Below are 22,267 nucleotides of genomic sequence, written 5' to 3' on the forward strand. Positions count from 1 at the left end.
GAGTGTGCTTGAATCTTCCTGCCACACCTGTGTGATGCTCCACACCCTATGAGAAGCCCTGCTTTAAGTGGAACACATTCTCTCCTGGGGAATATCTGGCTGGTACATGCTCTGGTTATCTCCTGCTTGGACTACTACCATGCACTCTACGTGGAGCTACCTTTGAAGGTGACTCGGAAACTACAACTAACCCAGAATGCAGCAGCTAGACTGGTGACTGGGAGCGGTCGCCGAGACCATATAACACCGGTCCTGAAAGACCTGCATTGGCTCCCAGTACATTTCCAAGCACAATTCAAAGGGCGGGTGCTGAACTTTAAAGCCCTAAACAGTCTCGGCCTAGTAGACCAGAAGGAGCGTCTCCACCCCCATAGTTGAGCCTGGACACTGAGGTCCAGTGCTGAGGACCTTCTGGCGGTTCCCTCCCTGCGAGAAGCGAGGTTACAGGGAACCAGGCAGAGGGCCTTCTCGGTGGTGGTGCCCGCCCTGTGGAACGCCCTCCCATCAGATGTCAAAGAGATGAGTACAGTGGTACCTCGGGTTAAGAACTTAATTTGTTCCGGAGGTCCGTTCTTGACCTGAAACTGTTCTTAACCTGAAGCACCACTTTATCTAATGTGGCCTCCTGCTGCCGCTGCGCCACCACTGCATGATTTATGTTCTCATCCTGAAGCAAAGTTCTTAACCCGAGGTACTATTTCTGGATTATCAGAGTCTGTAACCTGAAGCATCTGTAACCTGAAGTGTATGTAACCCGAGGTGCCACTGTAAGCATGTAAGCTTTAGAAGACATCTGAAGGCAGCCCTGTATCGGGAAGTTTTTAATGGTTGATGTTGTATTGTGCTTTTAATATTTTTGGGGGGAGCCACCCAGAGTGGCTGGGGCAACCAGTCAGGTGGGTGCCATTATATTTATATTTATATTCATATTTATATTTATATTCATTTTTATTATCATTATCATTATTCCACGTTGGGCAAAGAGATTCCTGCATTGCAAGAAGTTGGACTTGGTGACCCAATTCTATAATCCTGTTTCTATAACTATAAAGACAGTTTTAAGCAGAACCAGCACATGCATAAAATCCATTTTATGCCTTGCCTTTCCACTTAGGACGGGGGCTGAGGTGGTGGGTGGAAGGGAGAACAGCTCACGTTTGCAACGGTTCAAGAAACCCTTCGCTTCTCGTGCCGATCTGCAGCGAGAGCTTGAAGGACGTGGGAGGGAAAAGGAGACAGAGCGACGTCTGTGCGCCTGGGAACTGGACTCTCTATAGGACCCTGCAGGGCCGGGAGGGAGCAGCAGGAGGTGGGGAGAGAGGAGCGCTGCTCGGGACGGGGGCCCCATCCTTTGCTGCAAAGACGCAGCTGGAGAGCGCTTTTTCCTCCCCCCCCCTTACAACTTTCCAGAAGTTTCTCTCGCGGGGTTATATAGCCCCCTCCTCCGGGCCGCCGCGTCGCAGAAAGCGCAAAGAGAAGCCCGGCTTTCCTTCCGTCGCCCGAGCGCCATCTCCGAGGTGAGCGGGGCCCCTTTTGGAGACTTTTTGCGCAACTCTCGGGGAACCCGGCGCGGCTTACGCGCGCGGCGCCGCTGACGGCTCCGAGTGGCCGCTTACTCGGGAGTAAGCCCCTTGACCTTCAGCGGGACTTCTTCCCAAGGAAGCGCAAAGCTTCCTTAAGGCCGGTTTGGGGAGCTTTCCTTTTTGGCAAGCCTGCCTTGCTTGGGAAAGCGACTCTCCCTTTCCGGACGGCGAGGCGTCCGTTCCCTGCGGGTGGTTCTCCTGCGCAAGCCCCGCTGGGAGAAGCCGTGCCGTCGTGGTCCCGAGGCTTTGGCAGGAGAACGGCCCGCGCCCGGGTGGCGTCCTTAACCCCCGCTTGCCCCAGGCGTGAATTCGGATTAAGGCTCAGGGTGGAGCTGATATTGGATTTGAACTTCGCAGGGGCGTAGGGGGATCAGTTTCCTCTCCTTTTTGCAAAGCTGCATTCCTTTTGTAGCTGATTCATTTGCTGGCTTTTTGGGGGTGCGCTCAAAAGAAACCCCCTCCGTCGCCACCAGGCGGGACCTTTGAGACACGTCGGTGAGCCGTCGAGCTCTCCTTATTTGGGGAAGGCGGCTTTTTCATGCAACGCCTCCGGTCTCCCCATCCAGGATCACAGATTGTAGAGTTGGAGGGAACCTTGGGGGGTCATCTAGTCCAACCCCCTGAAAATACGAATATGCAGCTGTCCCAATCAGGGATCGAACCTGCAACCTTGGCACTATCAACACCAGGCTCTATCCAAATTGAGTTATCCAGGCTGTACAATGAAAAGCTTTAGCCAGGGGCTCCTGGCAGTGATGGAGCCAGAGGCCAAGGTTGGTCTAGTCCAGCGGTTCTCAACCTGTGGGTCCCCAGATGTTGTTGGACTACAACTCAAGTGGGGCGCATCTTGCGCTCTAGCATGCGCCTCGCCGTGCGCTCTGCAGGGCGCGCGCAATGCCCGTGCGCCCGCTCGCTTTAGGACCCGTCTTTGGAGAGCGGATGCCGAGAGGGACCCCCGGGATCTCCTGGAGAGCAGGGAGGATCGTGAGATCGCCCTTTTCCTTGTGTGGAGCAGCCGCCGCCGCCTCCGCCCCGTCTCTCTCTCTCTCCTCCAGCGCTATTCCTGGGCCTTGCGAGCTAGTTGGCTGCAACTTTTGCCGGCAGGATTAAGCCTGCTCCGGTTTCCTCCCGGCTGCTGACTGCATGGAAAGATTGCTGGAGGAAATGTACCCCCGCCCCTCCAGCGGGGGGGGGGGAGTTGCAAGGATGGGGGGAGGATACTCCCGATTATACAAGCCTGGCCCCATAGAAGGGATGTTTGTTTGTTTGTTTTTGGTGGTAGCGATGTGGTACTATACTTTGCGTTCAGTGCCTAGATTGGGGGAGGGTGTTGCAGGTTAAATGTTGGGTTATTCCTCCCCACCCCCAATGACCAAAGGTCTCAAATGTGGGGTGGAGTGGCAGGCACCCACTAAATATTTGGGGATGGCAGAAGCAGTGGAAAGAGGCAGAGAGGGCGCAATCTCGCCACTGCTAAACACATCCCATGAGAGAAGTTTTAAGTGCCTTAAAAGGTAGGAATAGACTTGCTTTTGGATCAGACTCAATATCTATATATTTTAGAACCTGTTGCCCTCATCAATGCCTTGCATAGGAACAAAACAGCTAAAAGCTGCAAGCCCCACTAACTTTGGGGGAGGGGTAACTTGTCCCCCCAAAAGAGAGCAGAATTAGCATCTTGGTCAGTGTGAAGGGTTTGTGGTTTAGAATCTCCAAAAATAATTCCATACAGTTCATCCCTTGTTTGGATGAATAAATACGAAAGGTAGGTGTTCCAGAATCATAGCAGACAGGCTTATTTCAGGTCCAATGTGGTGTAGTGCGCCTACAGTATGAAACGAGAAGTGTAAACCGATCCTCCCTTTTTGCCGTGGGAACCCAGAGTTCCCCCTGATAGGCAAAGCTTCGAAAGGTAAAAGAAAGCCAAGTTCAAAAAGGCGCATTGTGCTCTCATGTGCAACTTACAAAATGTTACCTCTTTGCTAAAATGCAGCCGTTGTGACATAATGGTTTCTTTGTCTGCAAACCCAGAATCTGGTTTTTTTTTAACTTTGGAGGGTCGGATCTTTTGGTAACCCGAGAAATACTGTCACGTTTCACGTGCAAACTCTGAAATCCAACGCAGAATGCAAAAATTGTTATCTTTAAAAATAAGTGTCCGACCCTCATGGGAAAGTCTCAACAGCATAGCAAGGACATTTGGGACAATGGCTTACATTTTGATGGGTGTGTTTTGTACAGCTCCACATCTCTCTTCCCTCCCCATCCCCGGTCACTCCATTTAAAATGTTTTGCCAAAATAAACCAAATTCCACGAAAGCCCAATTTTTGCGATGCGTACGGATAAACAGTGGGCGATATTTGTCTGAGATGCTTTTTTGCCGAGGGTTAATTTGTGCAGACTGCGCCCGGCTTTGGTTTAGATACGGCATACCATTGCTAACTCTCTCGGTGTCTGGTCTTGCCTCGGCTTGCTTACGTGGCGTGTGGGGGCAGCCAGAGACATAGGAGGGGCTTCATTATGTGTAGCGCTGAGGGAACACTGCAAAGGATGCAGTGTTGATTTTATGCGCTGCCAGAGGTCGATTTGTGCATTTTCCAGCTTGCCCATTCGCTTGGGGAAAGTTTTAGCACACTTCTGGAACATGTTACAGATTTCTTTCATTTCTGCCACACCTTTTTAAATGCTCCAAGGAACCTTTTTATGACTGAGTGGAGATTTGAACCCGGGTCTCCCAGGTAACGGCTGCACCAGCCCAGTAGAGGAAAAGCACCAGCATTTTAATATTCAAATGCATAGCAAACACTACAAGCTCTACCCATATTTTGCATTCCACAGCTGGTAGCTAACTGGTTTCCTAAAATGCTTATAATTGCATATTTAACATTCCAAAGCTGGTAGCTAACTAATTTCCTAAAGGGTGGATTGAAAAAAATTGAAATCCCAGGACTGCCAACCAGTAGCCTAGCGTGGGTTGTCAGCACCCGGGGCAAGGCAAGTAATTTGCGCCCCCAACCTGTGGATTTGCGCCCCCTAACCCCCAGATGTTGCGCCCGGTGCGACCAGCCCCCCCTGCACCCCCCACGCTACGCCACTCCTGCCAACCCCAGATCTCACAAATTGCTCTCGAAGCACCATCGATTTGGTTGAGAAAAGGAGGAGGGTTACTCAGTTAGGGCACCCAAATTCTTCCCCCCCCCCCCCACATATCTATGATCCCAGGGAGTTCCACAGCTGCTGGCCCCGCCCACCTGACCCTGAGGCCCCGCCCTCTTTCTTGGAAGCCCTATCCACATTATGCCATGTGGAAGTGGGAGGGGATATGCAAAACAGCGAGCAGGAGGACCGCCCAGGCATTGGCTTTCAGGCAGGAATTCCAGAGGGGCGGCCGCGTCGCTCTGTGATTGGTCCCCTTCCGATTTCAAAGTCCGCTTGGAACGGTGAGGTCTAGAAAGTTGTTTCCTGCAATTAAAGGAACTGCTCCAAACCTCCTAGCTAGCAGTGCCCTCTGATTCCTTCCTCCTTCCTGGCCCGTCGACATGTAAACTGTAATTTCTAAAGCATCCTGTTGATCTGTTCTGTGCAAATGTTCTCGGATCCTTGAGGGAACTGCCTGATTTGTCTTGTTTTTTTTCAGAATGAAAAAGCCAAACGTTGACCACACTAAGAGAAAGTTCCAAGGTATCTTTAGAAGAACAACAAAAACAAAACAAAAACCCTCCACACTTGTCACAGCACACATCCAAAATGAAATAACACCTAAAAGCTAGCACTCTGTCTTGCCCTGAGACAGGTTAACCTGGTCCAGGAAAAGCATCCAAAATAGCTAGCTTGGCCCATATAGGGTTGCCATATTTCAAAAAGTAAAAACCAGAATACCCCGAAAATTGTAAAGCTTTTTTTTGGGGGGGGGGACCACCAAAATCATTTTTCCAATGAAAAAAAAACACGCAAAAAAATGTTTTTTTGATTGAAAGAGTGCTGCCTTTTGCAAAAAAAAATAAAAAATAAAGTTTCAACAACCTCCTTGATCAGGTCACTGCACCTAATGCTTATTTCCCTGTTGAAGCTAAAATCACCTTCTTGAGAGTTAAAACGCTTTTCTTTGCTGGGAACCTAATATAGAGCCTCGATGACGCCTCCTTTCTGAAAACCTTGTGAGTGGTGGAGCGGCAGGTCTGAAAATAATTGGGTCGTCAGTTCACAACCCGGAGAACATCTTAACAGCTCTGCAGACACAGGAGGGAGATTCAGGTGAAGAACAGGTGTAGAAACCTTCCTGTATCTTCCTCCTTCTTGGCTGCAGAGCTAATAATAATAATAATAATAATAATAATAATAATAATAATAATAATATTTTATTTATACCCCAGCCAGAGCCGGGCTCAGGACAGCTAACATCAGTAAAATTACAATAAAAACATAATGGTGGGGGGGGGAACCAATTTAAAATACAAGTTAAAAATACAATTTAAAATGCAGCCTCATTTTAATAGTAGCCCATAGATCAAAACCATAAGGTGAGGGAAACACAAGGGTCAGACTGAGTCCAAACCAAAGGCCAGGTGGAACAGTCTTACAGGCCCTGCGGAAAGATGTCAAGTCCCGCAGGGCCCTGGTCTCTTGTGACACAGTGTTCCACCAAGTTGGGGCCAGTACTGAAAAGGCCCTGGTCCTAGTTGAGACCAATCTAACCACTTTGCGACCTGGGACCTCCATAGTGTTGTCATTTGTGGACCTTAAGGTCCTCCACGGGGCATACTGGGAGAATATGTTGGAGACTGAGAGCTCTGCAGTCTGGCAAGTCCAGGCGAGCTCACTCTTAACGTTCTCAAAGACAAGCAGTTTAACCCCAGCAGTCAATTACTTTGCTTCTGTAGCAAAACTTTTTGCCCTCCAATGTTTTTGGACGACATATCCCATCTTCCTTGACTGCTGGCTGCTGGGAGATGGAGTCTACCAGCATCTGGAAGATGTCACTATCCCTGCTCCAGGTGTTTCAAATTACAAATCATCATCATATTTGGCGCAATCATATAGAGGGCCAGAGGTTCCCCTGTCCATGTCTGCTGTGTCCAAACCGCTAACGCTGTTTGCTTAACCGCTGAAGACCAGCTTTTGCTGCAGTTTGAGAGTCTTAGCCATGCGGACTACAGAGGAGTAAATCTTTGCTGGCCGAAGCTACAGCCGTCATAGGGGATTTGTTACTGCTGAATGTGCCGCTGGAGCATAGCTGCAAAGACACCAGCTGCTCAAGACACATTGGGAAAGACGATGAAACTCTTAAGCTTGGGGTCATGGGTTTGATCCCCATGTTGGGCAATAAAAATAAAAATAAATTATTTGTACCCCGCCCATCTGGCTGGGTTTCCCCAGCCACTCTGGGGGGCTTCCACAAAGACCAAAAATACACTAATATGTCATACATTAAAAACTTCCCTGAACAGGGCTGCCTTAATAATAATCCCAGCTCTACGGTACTATGAGATCCAGAGTGACTCTCCAGGCCGGCCTTTCTCAACCTGTGGGTCCCCAGATGCTGTTGAACTACAACTCCCATCACCCCTAGCTAGCAAGGCCAGAGCTCTGGGACGATGGGAGTTGTAGTCCAACAACATCTGGGGACCCAGAGGCTGAGAACCGCTGCTCCAGGCTGTACCTTTCGCGAAGTGGACATTTCAGATCCTGTTCCGCCAGATCTAACCAGGGACTGGTTCTAACCAGATCAGAATATATATAGCAAGAAAGAAGACGTCTGGTTTTAAAAGCCTTTGTGTTTTTTCATCTCCATCCCTGCTCCCTCCCAACCACCACCACTGAAAGACCATTTTTTAACTATCTGCATTGCTCGGAACTATAATTTGACCCCACGGTGGAAAGCTGTGCTATTTCCAGGAGTTAATTGCAGAGGGCCTTTTGCCTGCCTGCCCGCCTGCCTGCGTGGCTCTTCTCCCCCCGCCCCCCGCTTTCTGCATGGAATGTCCCGGGGGGAGGCGGGGGAAAATGGCTTCTCCCACTTCCTTCGCTTTGGTTTATTCTGCTGCATGAAGAATACATAGCTCAGACCCCACCCTTGGCACAGTGCCACAGAGCGCAGCTGGATGAGGTCTTGGCTACCTCCCAGATGGGATCAGGGAAGAAAAATTCAGAATTGGGAGCAGAGTGGAAGCTCAAAAAGAGTTTTGTCTGAACTGGCCCTTGCTAATCTGGTGCCTTCCAGGTGTTTTGGAACATCTGGATGTTTTGGACGCTCCTTTTAAAGCAGAGGTTGGATGCTCATCTGTCATGGATGCTTGACCTGAGATTTCTGCATTGCAGGGGGTTGGACTAGATGACCCCGGGGTCCCTTCTAGCGCTAAGATTCCATGGAGAGCACCAGATTGCTGAAAGGCGGAGTAATAGTAATAATAGGTAAAGGTAAAGGACCCCTGACAGATAAGTCCAGTCGCGAACAACTCTGGGATTGCGGCGCTCATCTCGCTTTACAGGCCGAGGGAGCCGGTGTTTGTCCGCAGATGGTTTTTCCGGGTTATGTGGCCAGCAAGACTAAGCCGTTTCTGGCGCAGCGGAACACCGAAACCAGAGCAGCGCAAATAATAATAATAATATAGTTACACCCCGCCCATCTGGCTGGGTTTCCCCAGCCACTCTGGGCGGCTTCCAACAAGGTATTAAAATACAGTGGTCTGTTAAACGTTAAAAGCTTCCCTAAACAGGGCTCCCTTCAGATGTCTTCTAAAACGCCGTTTACCTTCCTGTCGCAGTGGTACCTATTTATCTACTTGACCTGGCGTGCTTTCAAACTGCTAGGTTGGCAGGAGCAGGGACCGAGCAACGGGAGCTCACCCCATCGGGGGATTTGAACCGCCAACCTTCTGATCGGCAAGCCCAAGAGGCTCAGTGGTTTAGACCACAGCGCCACCTGTGTCCCTGTAGTAGTAGTAGTAGTAGTAATAATAATAATAATAATAGTGATGGATAAATAGTATTATTTAGGGCACTTTTTGAAATCCGAAGAGAAACATTGAATAAAGCTGAACACTGGAATATTTGCAACAGGTAGAAAGTGCTTCTTCACACAGTGCAAAGTTCAGCTATAGAATTTGCTCCAGCCAGATGTCATAATGGCCACCGACTCAAGAGGGCTTTAAAAGAGAGTTAGACAGATGGAAAGAAGATAAAGTCCTGACCAGAGAAGAATGGCAGATCGAGTTGATGGATTATGCAGAAATGGCAAAAACGAAGAATCAGAAATCAGGAAGACCCAGATTTTAATAAGGAATGGGGGGACATTTATAATTTACCTTAAAAACCACTGTAAACCATTAAAATCGTTAGTAGGATTGGAATAACACTTGTAGTTTAATGGTGAATTTTGGACACAATGGAGAGGTAAAAGATTTGGATTATCCTAAAAGATGCAGGAGGAAATGACTAACAACAGGACCCACAAACGTCAAAGAGAGAAGTCTATGAGATTCTTTGGAATCTCGTTTTTATGTTGGATGTTGTGATTGTAAAACTGTAATTTGAAAAACCAAATGAATAAATTAAAATAATTCACAGAGTGTCTCAGTGGCTACTGGCCATGAAGGCTGTGCCTTGCCTCCACAGTTTGAGGCAGCAATGCTTATGAGGAAACCATAGGAGAATCGAGGGCTTTTGTGCTCAAATCCTGTTCGCTAGCTTCCCATGGATGAGTCCCTGGCCTGATCCAGCCGGCTCTTTTTACACTGTTTTGGCTTTCTGTTCCCGTTCGGAAACTACTTTTTAACCTCTCTTGAATCGAGAAAAAGGACAACGTCCCAGTAGTGGCAGCAGCTCTGTGCATTGATTCGACCCTCCGGTTTGGCGAAAGGACATTTTCCTCCCCAGTGGGAATATCTGGGATTAAGGCTTCTTCAACAGGCAGTTGCTGCTATTAATACTGCACCATCGAGGCACTTAGCCAATTCGGACAAATCCAAAGCATTTAACAACCTGTCCCAGCCTTCCTTAAAGCTGGTGTCCTCATGTCGCTGGACTCCAAGTCCCATCGGCCTCACCTGGCCTCACGAGCGGTCGTAGATTATGGGATGTAGCCGGAGATTGGTTTTGGGACAGATGTGGTACAGATGTTGTAGTGGGAACATTCAGTTAGCCCTGATGTGGAGTCACAAGAGAATCTCCTACCTCTGGGAGAGGCTGCCCGTTGCTTTGCTGCCTGAGTCTGTGCTCTGGGATTAAAGTAAATAATTAACACCATTCAGCCAGAAGTACCGTATTTTTCGCTCTATAGACGCACCAGACCACAAGACGCACCAAGTTTTTGGAGGAGGAAAACAAGAAAAAATATATTCTGAATTTCAGAAGCCAGAACAACAAAAGGGATCACTGCGCAGTGAAAGCAGCAATCCCTCTTGCTGTTCTGGCTTCTAGGATAGCTGCGCAGCCTGCATTCGCTCCATAAGACGCACACACATTCCCCCTTAATTTTTAGGAGGGAAAAAGTGAGTCTTATAGAGCAAAAAATACGGTATTTCCCAGAATAACGGCTGGTGCAGAATTTTTTTTAATTTTTAATTTTTTTGCATGCTGAAACGAAGCTTTTTCAGGTGCAGGGAGAGTAGTGGATACATCACATTTTTAATTAAAGGGAGGAATAAGATTGTGATACGATTTTCTTGGGTGGGGGACGACCATTAAATACTCAAACTTTCTCAGAATCTGAAAGCTCCCTCTGGTGGGTCCTATAAGGAAGTGCAAATAGCTTCATGTTGACATTTGGAGATTGCAACCGATTTCTGTCCTTTTCCTCCACAGAGTGCAGGACTCTGCAAACCTCCTTCATATTCCTCTTTTTATCTAACCTGATGGCCCTAAATACTTGCAGGGATGGTGAACCAGTGGCCCTTTAGATATGGTTGGACTACAACTCCCATCATCCCTGGCCATTAGGCATGCCTGATGGGAACTGGAGTTCAGCTTGATTCCTTGGCAGGGATGTGTCCTCGTTTTGCACCTCTTACTATTTACTGGCCAAAGGTGATTTGCAGCAGCTTGTAACCAACCAACCAAAAACCCACATTGGGACAAAAAAGGCCCCCTTGAAACAATACATTAAAAACACCCCAGCTACTTTTCCACCACCGTTTTGAGATGAGGAGACCAGAACCACATGCTGCATTCCAGATACAGCTTTACACTGAGCCGCGCTGCTGATTCATGGGCCTCTATATTGTCAACTCGTGAATGGCAGCAGCAGCAGCAGCTCTCCAGGATTTCAGAGGGGACGTTCCCATCCCTAGCGGGAGATGCCGGGGATGGAACCGTGGACCTTCTGCATGCAGGGCAGGCGTTCTGCTGTCTTGCCAAATGCAAGGTGGTTCTTTTTAATGAGATTCAGAAGCACAAGTGAGTGAGAAGATTAAAGATTCTGTTCTAAACAGCAAGCATTATATACCGTATTTTTCGCCCTATAGGACGCACTTTTTCCCCTCCAAAAATGAAGGGGAAATCTGTGTGTGTCCTATGGGGCGAATGCAGGCTTTTGCTGAAGCTTGGAGAGCGAGAGGGGTTGGTGCGCACAGACCCCTCTTGCTCTCCAGGCTTCAGGAACACATCCGCAGCCTAGGCAGCCCTGCGGGAGGTCCCGCAGGGATTTCTAGGCTGCGGATAGCAGCCTGCCGCCCGGTGCGAGGGGCGCCCTCAAGCAGAGCGCCCGGCACTTCAGGAACACATCCACAGCATGGGGAGCCTTGCAGGAGTTCCCCGCAAGGCTCCCCACGCTGCGGATAGCAGCCTGCCGCCCGGTGGGCAGGGCGCCCTGATGCAGAGCGCCCCTCGCGCGGGGCAGACATTGGCCAGCCCCACAAGCTCAGGGGACAGCAGGGAGGCGCAGCGCCTCCATCCTGCTGTTCCTTGACCTGGTTCGGTTTCCCCGACCTGCTTTTGGGGGGGAAAAAAGGGAAAAAATTTTCCTTTATTCCCCCCCCCCAAAAAAAAAACTAGGTGCGTCCTATGGGACGGAGCGTCCTATGGGACGAAAAATACGGTACATTACCAAGCAAGCACTTTGATCTGCCACTGGGAAGCCCTTGAGAAGTGGTGAATCGATCTACCATGTGGCCTTTGCTTGCACGGCCCTGCGGCCATCAGTCCATGCGCAAGCTTCTCAGAACTATGTCCCAAAACCATCTGATTTATAGATTATTGATAGCTAGCCTGTATGGCTTGTCCAACTGCCTAGAAGATGCAGTTTTTAATTTTTTTAAAAAAAATTAAATTTTATTTGCTCAACACATAACAACAACAAAAAGACATATTACACCATAATAAGAATACCATCAGTCGCACATTACATAAAAGAATTCGTATAAATTCCATAATCCATGAACAGTAATGATCTCTTCCTTTTAAATCCGACTTCCCATCTACTCCATAAATCTAATTACCATTCTTTGCTGCCAATACATGTTATGAAGGAGCGTCTCCACCCCCATCGTTCTGCCCGGACGCTGAGGTCTAGCGTCGAGGGCCTTCTGGCGGTTCCCTCATTGCGAGAAGCAAAGCTACAGGGAACCAGGCAGAGGGCCTTCTCGGTAGTGGCACATGCCCTGTGGAACGCCCTTCCAGCAGATGTCAAAGCGATAAACAACTACCTGACATTCAGAAGACATCTTAAGGCAGCCCTGTTCAGGGAAGTTTTTAACGTGTGATTTTACTGTATTTTTGGTTTTATGGAAGCCGCCCAGAGTGGCTGGGGAGGCCCAGCCAGATGGGCGGGGTATAAATAATAAATTATTATTATTATTATTATTATTATTATTGCTATTGTCTCAAATCAGTTCAAAATGTATTATATAATATACCTAATGAACGATATTGCTGGTATTCAAATGCCGCAATGGATTTTAAGTCAGTATTATTAATTTTCAAATATATTTTAAATGCTTCCTATTTTGAAATAAATTCTTTCCTTAATAAAATAAAATAAAATTTTATTTAATTTTCCGGATAGGCTGTCTAACTCCGCATAGTCAATCATTTTTTGGACCCACTCTTGTCTTGAGGGAGCTTTTTTACTTTTCCACATTGTGGCTATAAGAACCCTCGCTGCCACCGTTGCAAAGAGAAAGATATCCTGAAATTGATTAGGAAAGTCCGCATCAATCATACCCAGTCAATATGCCTCTGGTTTGAAGTTTATTCATTAGTCACTACGTGCAGGTTGTTCATTCGTCACCCTCTTCCCAATGCTTGTACATCAAAGAAGGTCAAAAGGTAGCCAACATTATCGCTTCTTCCTTCCACCAGAAAGGCTACTCTCAGCCATCAAAGAGCAGAACTAGCGATGTTGTTGTTTAGTCATCTAGTCATGTCCGACTCTTTGTGACCCCCTGGACCAGAGCACGCCAGGCTCTCCTGTCTTCCACTGCCTCCTGCAGTTTGGTCAAACTCATGCTGGTAGCTTCGAGAACACTGTCCAACCATCTCGTCCTCTGTCGTCCCCTTCTCCTTGTGCCCTCCATCTTCCCCAACATCAGGGTCTTTTCCAGGGAGTCTTCTCTTCTCATGAGGTGGCCAAAGTACTGGAGCCTCAGCTTCAGGATCTGTCCTTCCAGTGAGCACTCAGGGCTGATTTCCTTCAGAATGGATAATTTTGATCTTCTTGCAGTCCATGGGACTCTCAAGAGTCTCCTACGGCACCATAATTCAAATGCATCCATTCTTCGGCAATCAGCCTTCTTTATGGTCCAGCTCTCACTTCCGTACATCACTACTGGGAAAACCATAGCTTTAACAAGAGATAGAGGGGAAGTAAACACAGGCAGGAAGAAAAGACCATGTCAGGTCACTAAACTCCTTGATTGCCCCTACACTTGCCACTAAGCAACATCCCTTCCCTACATAGGCCCTTCCAGCGCTGGTGGTTTTCTTTACCCATAGAATACATCTCCTGGTTGGAGAAGGAACAGGGAAACGGGACTGCTCAGCCTCGCTGATCCTTGCCTTCTGTTTCCTTGCAGGCTCAGCTGGTTCCCAGCATCCATGGCAGCCACCATGTGGATGATCCGACTCCTTGCGCTCTGCGCCTTGGTCCTTGCCGTTCCCCCGGAGGACAAGAAGAAGAGCGAGAAGAAGGCTTCTTCCGGAGACAAGAAGCTGAGCGACAAGGCAGCCACCTTGGCCGACCGCAGCGCCACCCTGGCCTTCAACCTCTACCACGCCATGGCCAAGGAGAAGAACATGGAGAACATCTTGGTGTCTCCGGTGGTGGTGGCGTCTTCTCTCGGGCTGGTGTCCCTGGGCGGCAAGGCCACCACGGCCTCGCAGGCCAAGGCGCTGCTCAGCGCCGACAAGCTGAACGACGACTACGTCCACAGCGGCCTCTCGGAGCTCCTGAGCGAGCTCAGCAACTCCACGGCCCGCAACGTCACCTGGAAGATGGGCAGCCGCCTATACGGCCCCAGCTCCATCACCTTCACCGACGACTTCGTCAAGAGCAGCAAGAAGCACTACAACTACGAGCACTCCAAGATCAACTTCCGGGACAAGCGCAGCGCTCTCAAGTCCATCAACGAGTGGGCCTCCCAGACCACCGACGGCAAGCTGCCCGAGGTCACTAAGGATGTCGAGAAGACGGACGGAGCCCTCATCGTCAACGCCATGTTCTTCAAACGTAAGTGGAAGCCAGCGGGGAGGGTGGTTTTGGGGTGCAAGCCCTGAGGTCTTGCTGAGCATGTGGGGTCCAGATAGGAGTGGTGGAATTGTTCAGCCAGCAGGAAGAGCCCTACTGGATGAAACCAAGGGTTTCTGAAATGGAAAACGAGCGAGGTCCCAACCAAAGAAGAATGGCCACTTAATTTGACAGAATATGCGCAGCTTGCAGACTTAACGTATAGAATAAGAGAACGAGAACAACATACGTTTAGAGAAGGTTGGAAAACATTTATTGAATATATGGGAAATAATGGTGTACTGCTGAAAACGCTGGCAGCGTTAAGATAACTGAAATAATAGAAATAAAATGGAAGATATAGTGAAAGTATCAGCAACAGAGGAATATCAGTCAATTGGTAAAGGGCTGTAATGAGAGATTGGCAATGCAGTGGTACCTTGGGTTACATACGCTTCAGGTTACATACACTTCAGGTTACAGATGCTGCTAGCCCAGAAATAGTACCTCGGGTTAAGAACTTTGCTTCAGGATGAGAAGAGAAATCGTGTGGCGGCAGCACGGCAGCAGGAGGCCCCATTAGCTAAAGTGGTGCTTCAGGTTAAGAACGGTTTCAGGTTAAGAACGGACCTCCGGAACGAATTAAGTACTTAGCCTGAGGTACCACTGTACTCTCAGTGTGGGCTTTGGGCACAAGCAAGAACGAGACGTCAACAGTGTGGTGGCAATTGGTTCCATTTAGGGGAAAGGAGTTGCATAACTGTGGGTGCCACTACAGAGAAGGCCCTGTTCTGAGTCACCATTCAGTGAGCAACACCTATTGTTGAAAAGGCATCCATTCAGGGTGCAAGCTGGCTGGCCCGGGGAGAGGCGCTCAGATAAATACCTCAATCCCAAGCTTCTAAGGGCTTTGTATATTAATATCAGCACCCTGGATTTGGCCTGCCAATGTAAATACAGCACAGAATAAATAGTGTTAAATAGCATTGCCTGCAAGTGCCAGTCAAAATGCCGGCAGCTGTGTTTTGTGCAAGTTCCTTGCTTCTGGGTTTGGCTTCTTGAAAGGCCTGAAACCGCAGCTACAAAGCAAGAAACAGCTGTGTGTTCTTTGAATTGTGTAACCCGGGGGGGCACGCGCGATTGAATCAGATGCGTGAGATACAGCAAACTGGTCCATCCTGCTGTTAACCGGCCTTGCATCATCTCTTTGCTTCCACAGCTCACTGGGACGAAAGGTTCCATCACAAGATGGTGGACAATCGTGGCTTTATGGTGACGCGTTCCTACACGGTTGGCATTCCCATGATGCACCGCACCGGTAAGAGAGCCTGGAAAAGGAGCCCGGCCTCATTCTTGGCTGGAAAAGCTTCAGTTTTAGACTGCTAACACTTTCCAGGACATGGCCCCATTCGCCTCTGCGTGGCTCCATCCTTATTTCAGACTTCGTGGTATATCAGTATCTTTGGCGATCCCTCGTAGCCGAGTAAGATGGAATGTAGGGTCCCTCCAGATGGGTGTTTTGTGGGTATCTTCTGCAACATGCCATCAATGCAGTCATAGTCTTCTTCTTCTTTGGCGATCCCTCGTAGCCGAGTAAGATTGTCTTCCATAAACACGATCTTAACAGTGAGTCCGTAAGTGATTGTGGAGGCCAATTCTGGATCCACACGTCCTTCCATAGTGGGGACACAGGTTTCTGGGCAGGAGTTGACCACGGTGTGGATTGCCAAGCGTGCCTTCCTCTTAGCACGTTTCTCCCTTGCGTCCTGAGTTCGAGTGTCTTCAAAGCCCCTGACACCTTTGTTATAGGCTGTTCTCCAACTGGAGCGCTCGCAGGCCAGTGTTTCCCAGTTGTTTGTGTTTATACTACATTTTAAAAATATTTGCCTTGAAAGAGTCTTTAAACCTCTTTTGTTGACCACCAGTATTACACTTTCCATTTTTAAGTTCGGAATAGAGTAGTTGCTTTGGAAGACTATCATCAGGCATCCGCACAACATGACCAGTCCAACGAAGCTGATGTTGAAGAATCATTGCTTCGACACTGGTGATCTTTGCTTCTTCCAGTACACTGGCAATTAGTTCACCTGTCTTCCCAGGTGATGTTTTAGGAGACACCATTGATGGAATCTTTCAAGGAGTTGGAGATGGCTTTTAAAAGTGGTTTATATTGTGATGTTTAGCTGGTGATCTATCACGATGTTGAAAAACAGACATCAGCCAGCCCTAATCCTGCTCCTAAGTGGCATGACTGCTCTTTAGTTGCTTAATTTTTTCCCTTGTTCTCGGTACTGTTTTGCCTTGCCTCCATAAAGGTAAAGGTAAAGGGACCCCTGACCATTAGGTCCAGTCGCAGACGACTCTGGGGTTGCGGCGCTCATCTCGCTTTATTGGCCGAGGGAGCCGGCGTACAGCTTCCGGGCATGTGGCCAGCATGACTAAGCCGCTTCTGGCGAACCAGAGCAGCGCACAGAAACGCCGTTTACCTTCCCGCTGGAGCGGTACCTATTTATCTACTTGCACTGGCATGCTTTCAAACTGCTAGGTTGGCAGGAGCAGGGACCGAGCAACGGGAGCTCACCCCGTTGCAGGGATTCGAACCACCGACCTTCTGATCGGCAAGCCCTGGGCTCTGTGGTTTAACCCACAGCGCCACCCGCCTCCCTTGCCTTGCCTCCATAGAAACCCCTATAAAAATTATTGCCAGAAAAGAATAGTGCGATCTGCATTGATGTGCCGCTGTGCACTTGCCTGCTTTGCCTGTCTCCCTGCAGCCGCTGACTCATTCCCCCTTGTTTCCGCAGGGCTGTACAACTATTTCAATGACGAGGCAGAGAAGCTGCAGATGGTGGAGATGCCTCTGGCGCACAAGCTGTCCAGCATGATCTTCATCATGCCCAACCATGTGGAGCCGCTGGAGAGGCTGGAGAAGCTGCTGACCCGGGAGCAGCTGAAGGTCTGGCTGGGGAAGATGAAGCAGCGAGCCGTCGCCATCTCCCTGCCCAAGGTCAGCCTGGAAGTCAGCCACGATCTGCACGTGAGTACCGCCATTGCATTGCATTTCGTTTGTACACTACTAGAATCAAAGGAATTTCTCTCTGTATGCAACTACACATAGAGGAGGGAGAAAGGTTGTTTTCTGCTGCTCCAGAGAAGCGGACACGGAGCAATGGATCCAAACTACAAGAAAGAAGATTCCACCTAAACATTAGGAAGAACTTCCTGACAGTAAGAGCTGTTTGACAGTGGAATTTGCTGCCAAGGAGTGTGGTGGAGTCTCCTTCCTTGGAGGTCTTTAAGCAGAGGCTTGGCAACCATATGTCAGGAGTGCTCTGATGGTGTTTCCTGCTTGGCAGGGGGTTGGACTCGATGGCCCTTGTGGTCTCTTCCAACTCTAGGATTCTATGATTCTACTGCCATGAGGAGGGTACTTGATGCCCCCAAATGGCATATGAAAGAAGAGCGGAAATTGAAATGGATGGGAGTACAGTGGTACCTCGGGTTACATACACTTCAGGTTATATACGCTTCCAGGTTACAGACTCTGCTAACCCAGAAATAGTACCTCGGGTTAAGAACTTTGCTTCAGGATGAGAACAGAAATCGTGCAACAGCGGCAGCAGTGGGAGGCCCCATTAGCTAAAATAGTGCTTCAGGTTAAGAACGGTTTCAGGTCAAGAACGGACCTCCGGAACGAATTAAGTATGTAACCAGAGGTACCACTGTATGGCGAATTTGCAAGTTAAACTCATAAAACTGGAGGACAAGACAAGACAGCCTTCAAGGAGGATTGGAAAACATTTGTAGATTATATAACAGCCGTACCTTGGTTTTTGGTGCGGCTTTCAAGGAAGCTTCTGCAGCCAATCAGAAGCCGTGCTTTGGTTTCGGAAGTCGAACGGACTTCTGGAACAGATTCCGTTCGACTTCCAAGGTACGACTGACTCTCTCTCTGTGTGTGTGTGTGTGTGTGTGTGTGTGTTAAAATGCTAGCAGATTTGGAGTAAGCTCATCAGTAAAAGTTACTCTGAGAATATGGTGGAGGAAAGAAGGTCTCACATAATTATAATATGCAGCAGTAATAGATAATTTGAGGAAACCATGGAAGGGTGGAAGGGAAGTCGATTACCAAGGGAATGTGTATTGCAAAATGTTTGACTAATTGCATTGTTTTCAAATATATATATATTATAATTTGTATACCACCTTTGTATGTTACTATGTACAAGGTGGTTTGTAAGCTGAGGAAACGATGAATCAGACAGGAAAGATCACAAATAAGAGTCCGATCCAATACAAAAAAAAAAGTCACAGTAACAACAGGTCAAATACAGTGGTACCTTGCTTTGAGAACAGCTTAGTTTATGAACAACTTGGACTAAGAACGCTGCAAACCCAGAACTAGGTGTTTTGGTTTGTGAACTTTGCCTTGGAAGCCGAACATGTTCCGCTCCTGTTAAGTGTGTTCCATGTGTAAATTGAGCCCCCCGTTGCTATAGGAAAGCACACCTTGGTTTAAGAACGCTTTGGTTTAAGAACGGACTTCTGGAATGGATTAAGTTCATAAACCAAGGTACCACTGTAAAGCAATATTCAACAATCCATTAGAATATAATATATATGTGCCCTCGTTTTCCAGAAACACTTGGCTGATCTTGGCCTAACAGAAGCCGTCGACAAAAACAAGGCTGACCTTTCTAAGATTTCGGGCAAGAAGGATCTCTACCTCTCCAACGTCTTCCACGCTGCGGCCCTGGAGTGGGACACGGAGGGGAACCCCTTTGAAGGCGACATCTACGCCCGGGAAGAGATGAAAAACCCAAAGCTCTTCTACGCAGATCACCCATTCTTCTTCCTGATCAAAGACAATAAGACCAACTCCATCCTTTTCATTGGCCGACTAGTGAGGCCCAAAGGAGACAAGATGCGTGATGAATTGTAGCGTGTGAGCCCAAATAGGCCATTTGCGTTGGGTTGCGTTTTATTTTTTTAAAATGGGGGGAATATGGTTTATCTTCTACAAACTGGTACACCCATGCCATTAACTCACTAAAAAATATTGGAGGTCGTAAAGCAGCGGGGAGTTTGGGTCAGGGAGCCATCCCCACGAGAAACCACTTTTTGACGCTCTACACCTTATCCTCTTAAGACTTGCCCTGGCACCAGAAGGGGGAAACAGCTCCCAAATTTCATTGTTCATGAGCTCAACTTTAGCAGGGTGGCATCCATTGCCCGGCGAGAGATCCTTTTAATTTGTAGGCGTTTTTGCTGCTGTTGAATGTGAAACAGGGGTACAACCAGCTACACACAATATTTGATCACTAATAGGTGAAATTCTGAGTTCGTACCCGTTACTTATAAGACCAACTAGTCATTGGGAGGGGTGAATTAAAAGGATTTCTCATTAGTGCATCCTTTTGTCAGCTGAAAAGCCCACTTTGTTTTTAGTTGGGACATTTTCTGAAGTGGAAAAAGAGATTCCGGTTGTGATGGGTTACATAAAAAACCACTCTGGTTCCCAGTTGTGTTTCCAGACAACCACGTCACTCTCAACTCCTGTCATGTCCCCTTAGTAACTAACTGGTGCTTTTCCTCCTAAGAGGCTACATCCATCATTGAACGAGCAGCTGAAGCTTGCATTGGCGATGGGTGCCTTATCTTTTTACCTTAACCTTGCCATTTCTTTTTCTCCCTTTGTGCTGAGGCTCCCCACTGTTAACATTCCCTTTTACCGGAGTTAACGTTGGCAACTCTTGGCCCTTCTTAACAGCATTCGCGTAGTAAGGCAAGGAAGCATTTAGGGTGCCAAAAAAGATAGAATGCCAAGAATAAACTGAGGAGGGTGGGCGCAGGGCAATGGACACAAAACATGGGCCTTACAGTGAACAATTCACACACTGAATCCTGGTGCTATTATACACTTTGGGAAGAGGGTCTGGGTGGGGAAGAGAACAGGGCAAAGCGCAATTGTGAGATGATTGATTTGTGTTATGTGAATGCAAGTATCAGATGCCTTTATTTTCTATGGTCGCACAAAACCTTTGTCGTACAATTTTTTTGCAATAAAATATTTTTCGGTGACTCGTCCTAAAACCCTTGAATTTAGCAGGGGGTGGCTCTTGCCATATGCATAAGTCATCAAACTCTCAAGGCTTGCAGGTCCTAAGAGATTTCCAACACAGGCCACATATTTCCCATATTTCTTACAGATCTATGAATACTGTGTGTTGATGCAGTTTATTCTTTGGTGATCACTTGTAGCCGAGTAAGATTGTCTTCCATAAACACGGTCTTAACAGGGAGTCCGTAAGTGACTGCGGAGGCCAATTCTGGATCCACACATCCTTCCACAGTGGGGACATTGGTTTCCGGGTGGGAGTTGATCACGGTGTGGATTTGCCAAGCGTGCCTTCCTCCTAGCACATTTCTCCCTTGCGTCCTGAGTTCGAGTGTCTTCAAAGCCCATGACAACAGGGGAATGGACATAAGAAGATGCTTCCTACTTAGGCCAGTGGTCCAGCTAGCTCAGTACTGCCCACACGGGTTGGCAGCAGCTCCCCAGCATTCTCCGCTGGCCTTACCTGAAGCCATGTATGTGCAAAGCCAATGCTTTGTCGCTCCATAAACTGATGCAGTAAACACCCATCGTTCTTCACTATGTGTCATGGTGGCTGGAGCTGATGAGTTTTGAGTCCAGCGTCAAGATAGCAGGCCCCTCAACCATGTTTTGTAGGACCTGCCAAGGGTAGCTGCCGCCGCCACCTAATTCCTCATCACCCAAGATGACCCAGTATTGTACCTTGGCTCTTGGATGCCTTGGTACATATGTTTTGGTTTCCAAACGCCAAAAACCCGAAAGTGTTCCAGATTACGAACATTCTTTGAAAGCCGAAAGTCCGACGCAGCTTCAGATTTGAGTGCAGGAAGGTCCAGCAGCCAATCAGAAACTGCGCCTTGGTTTTCGAATGGACTTCCGGAACAGATTAAGTTTGACAACCAAGGTATCACTGTATGCTCCTTGGGAGACACCATTGGCAACTGGGAACTAAACCAGGCAATCATTTGCTCCAAGCCAGCCAGGCTCTTTTGTTCCTGATTCTAGTTGACATTTTTAATTGCCACTTCCCTTAGCCCAGGGGTCTGCGACCCACGGCTCCGGAGCCGCATGTGGCTCTTTTACACCTTTGCCGTAGCTCCGGGGCGGATACTAGCGAGGGGAGGAGGCGCATTGTGCGCCCCAACACTCCCCACTGTGGCGGGCGCTGTACTGGCTGTGACGTTGCATGGGGGCGGTGCATGCGTTAGTCACGCACCGTCCCGACATCACCTTCCCGCCCGCCCGCTACATTGTAAGGGGCATGTATGCTGGTCACTGCATTGAAAGGGGGCATGCACGCTGGTCACTGTTATGAAGGGGAGTGAAGAACACACACACAAAAAAAGGTAACTTGTTAATTTAACGTTTATTTCAATGAGGAGGAGTAATTCTGAGGGGTCAAACAAAGAAATAATATAAAAGGTGACAAAAAAGTTATTTTTATAATGATGAGTTTTGCGGCTCCCAGTTTTTTCCCCTTCGGAAACGGGTCCAAGTGGCTCTTTTTGTCTTAAAGGTTGCAGACCTCTGCCTTAGCCCCACCTTTTTAAAAATCTCAAGCCTGAAGCTTGGATCTCAGCTCTCACATGCATTATCCACACTAATTCTTCCTTTACAGCACAGGTGGGAAACCTTAAGAACCTAAGGACACCTAGGGTCATCGCCCAACCACCTGCAATGCAGGGAATCCTTTGGCTCAATGTGAGGCTCAAACCCACAACCCTGGGATTATGAGACTCATGCTCTACTGAGCTACAAATGTGTTCTAGCATCCTGTCCTCTGTGGCCAACCAGGTGCCCATTATGGGAAACTCAGGATTTGAGAGCAAGAGTGCAACTGGATTCTAGCTAGTGGTGTTCAGAAGCATTGATGCTTCCTGGCATTTTCATCCAGACACAGGGGTCAGCAAACTTTTTCAGCAGGGGAC

The 22,267-nt window shown here is 48.3% G+C and overlaps 2 protein-coding genes across 3 annotated transcripts in view; both read left to right on the plus strand.

The window, feature by feature from the left end:
- LOC310705311 (uncharacterized protein) overlaps positions 1-22,267 on the plus strand; it is a 145,288-nt gene that overhangs the window by 10,145 nt on the left and 112,876 nt on the right. The window lies entirely within an intron of this gene.
- Positions 1,197-20,323, plus strand: SERPINH1 (serpin family H member 1). 2 transcript variants are annotated; one of them, XM_083499815.1, is made up of 6 exons: positions 1,291-1,517; positions 5,222-5,265; positions 13,593-14,245; positions 15,462-15,560; positions 17,047-17,279; positions 18,882-20,323. In XM_083499815.1, exons 3-6 carry the CDS (start codon positions 13,615-13,617, stop codon positions 19,182-19,184), a joined length of 1,266 nt encoding a protein of 421 aa, XP_083355941.1. In that variant the 5' UTR covers positions 1,291-1,517; positions 5,222-5,265; positions 13,593-13,614; the 3' UTR covers positions 19,185-20,323. The 2 variants fall into 2 exon arrangements, with proteins under 2 accessions (XP_083355940.1, XP_083355941.1); XM_083499814.1 differs by lacking the exon at positions 5,222-5,265 and having other exon boundaries at positions 1,197-1,517.

Source organism: Podarcis liolepis (assembly GCF_965112155.1).
Source record: "Podarcis liolepis genome assembly, chromosome: 4".
In the NCBI taxonomy this organism is placed as follows: domain Eukaryota; kingdom Metazoa; phylum Chordata; class Lepidosauria; order Squamata; family Lacertidae; genus Podarcis; species Podarcis liolepis.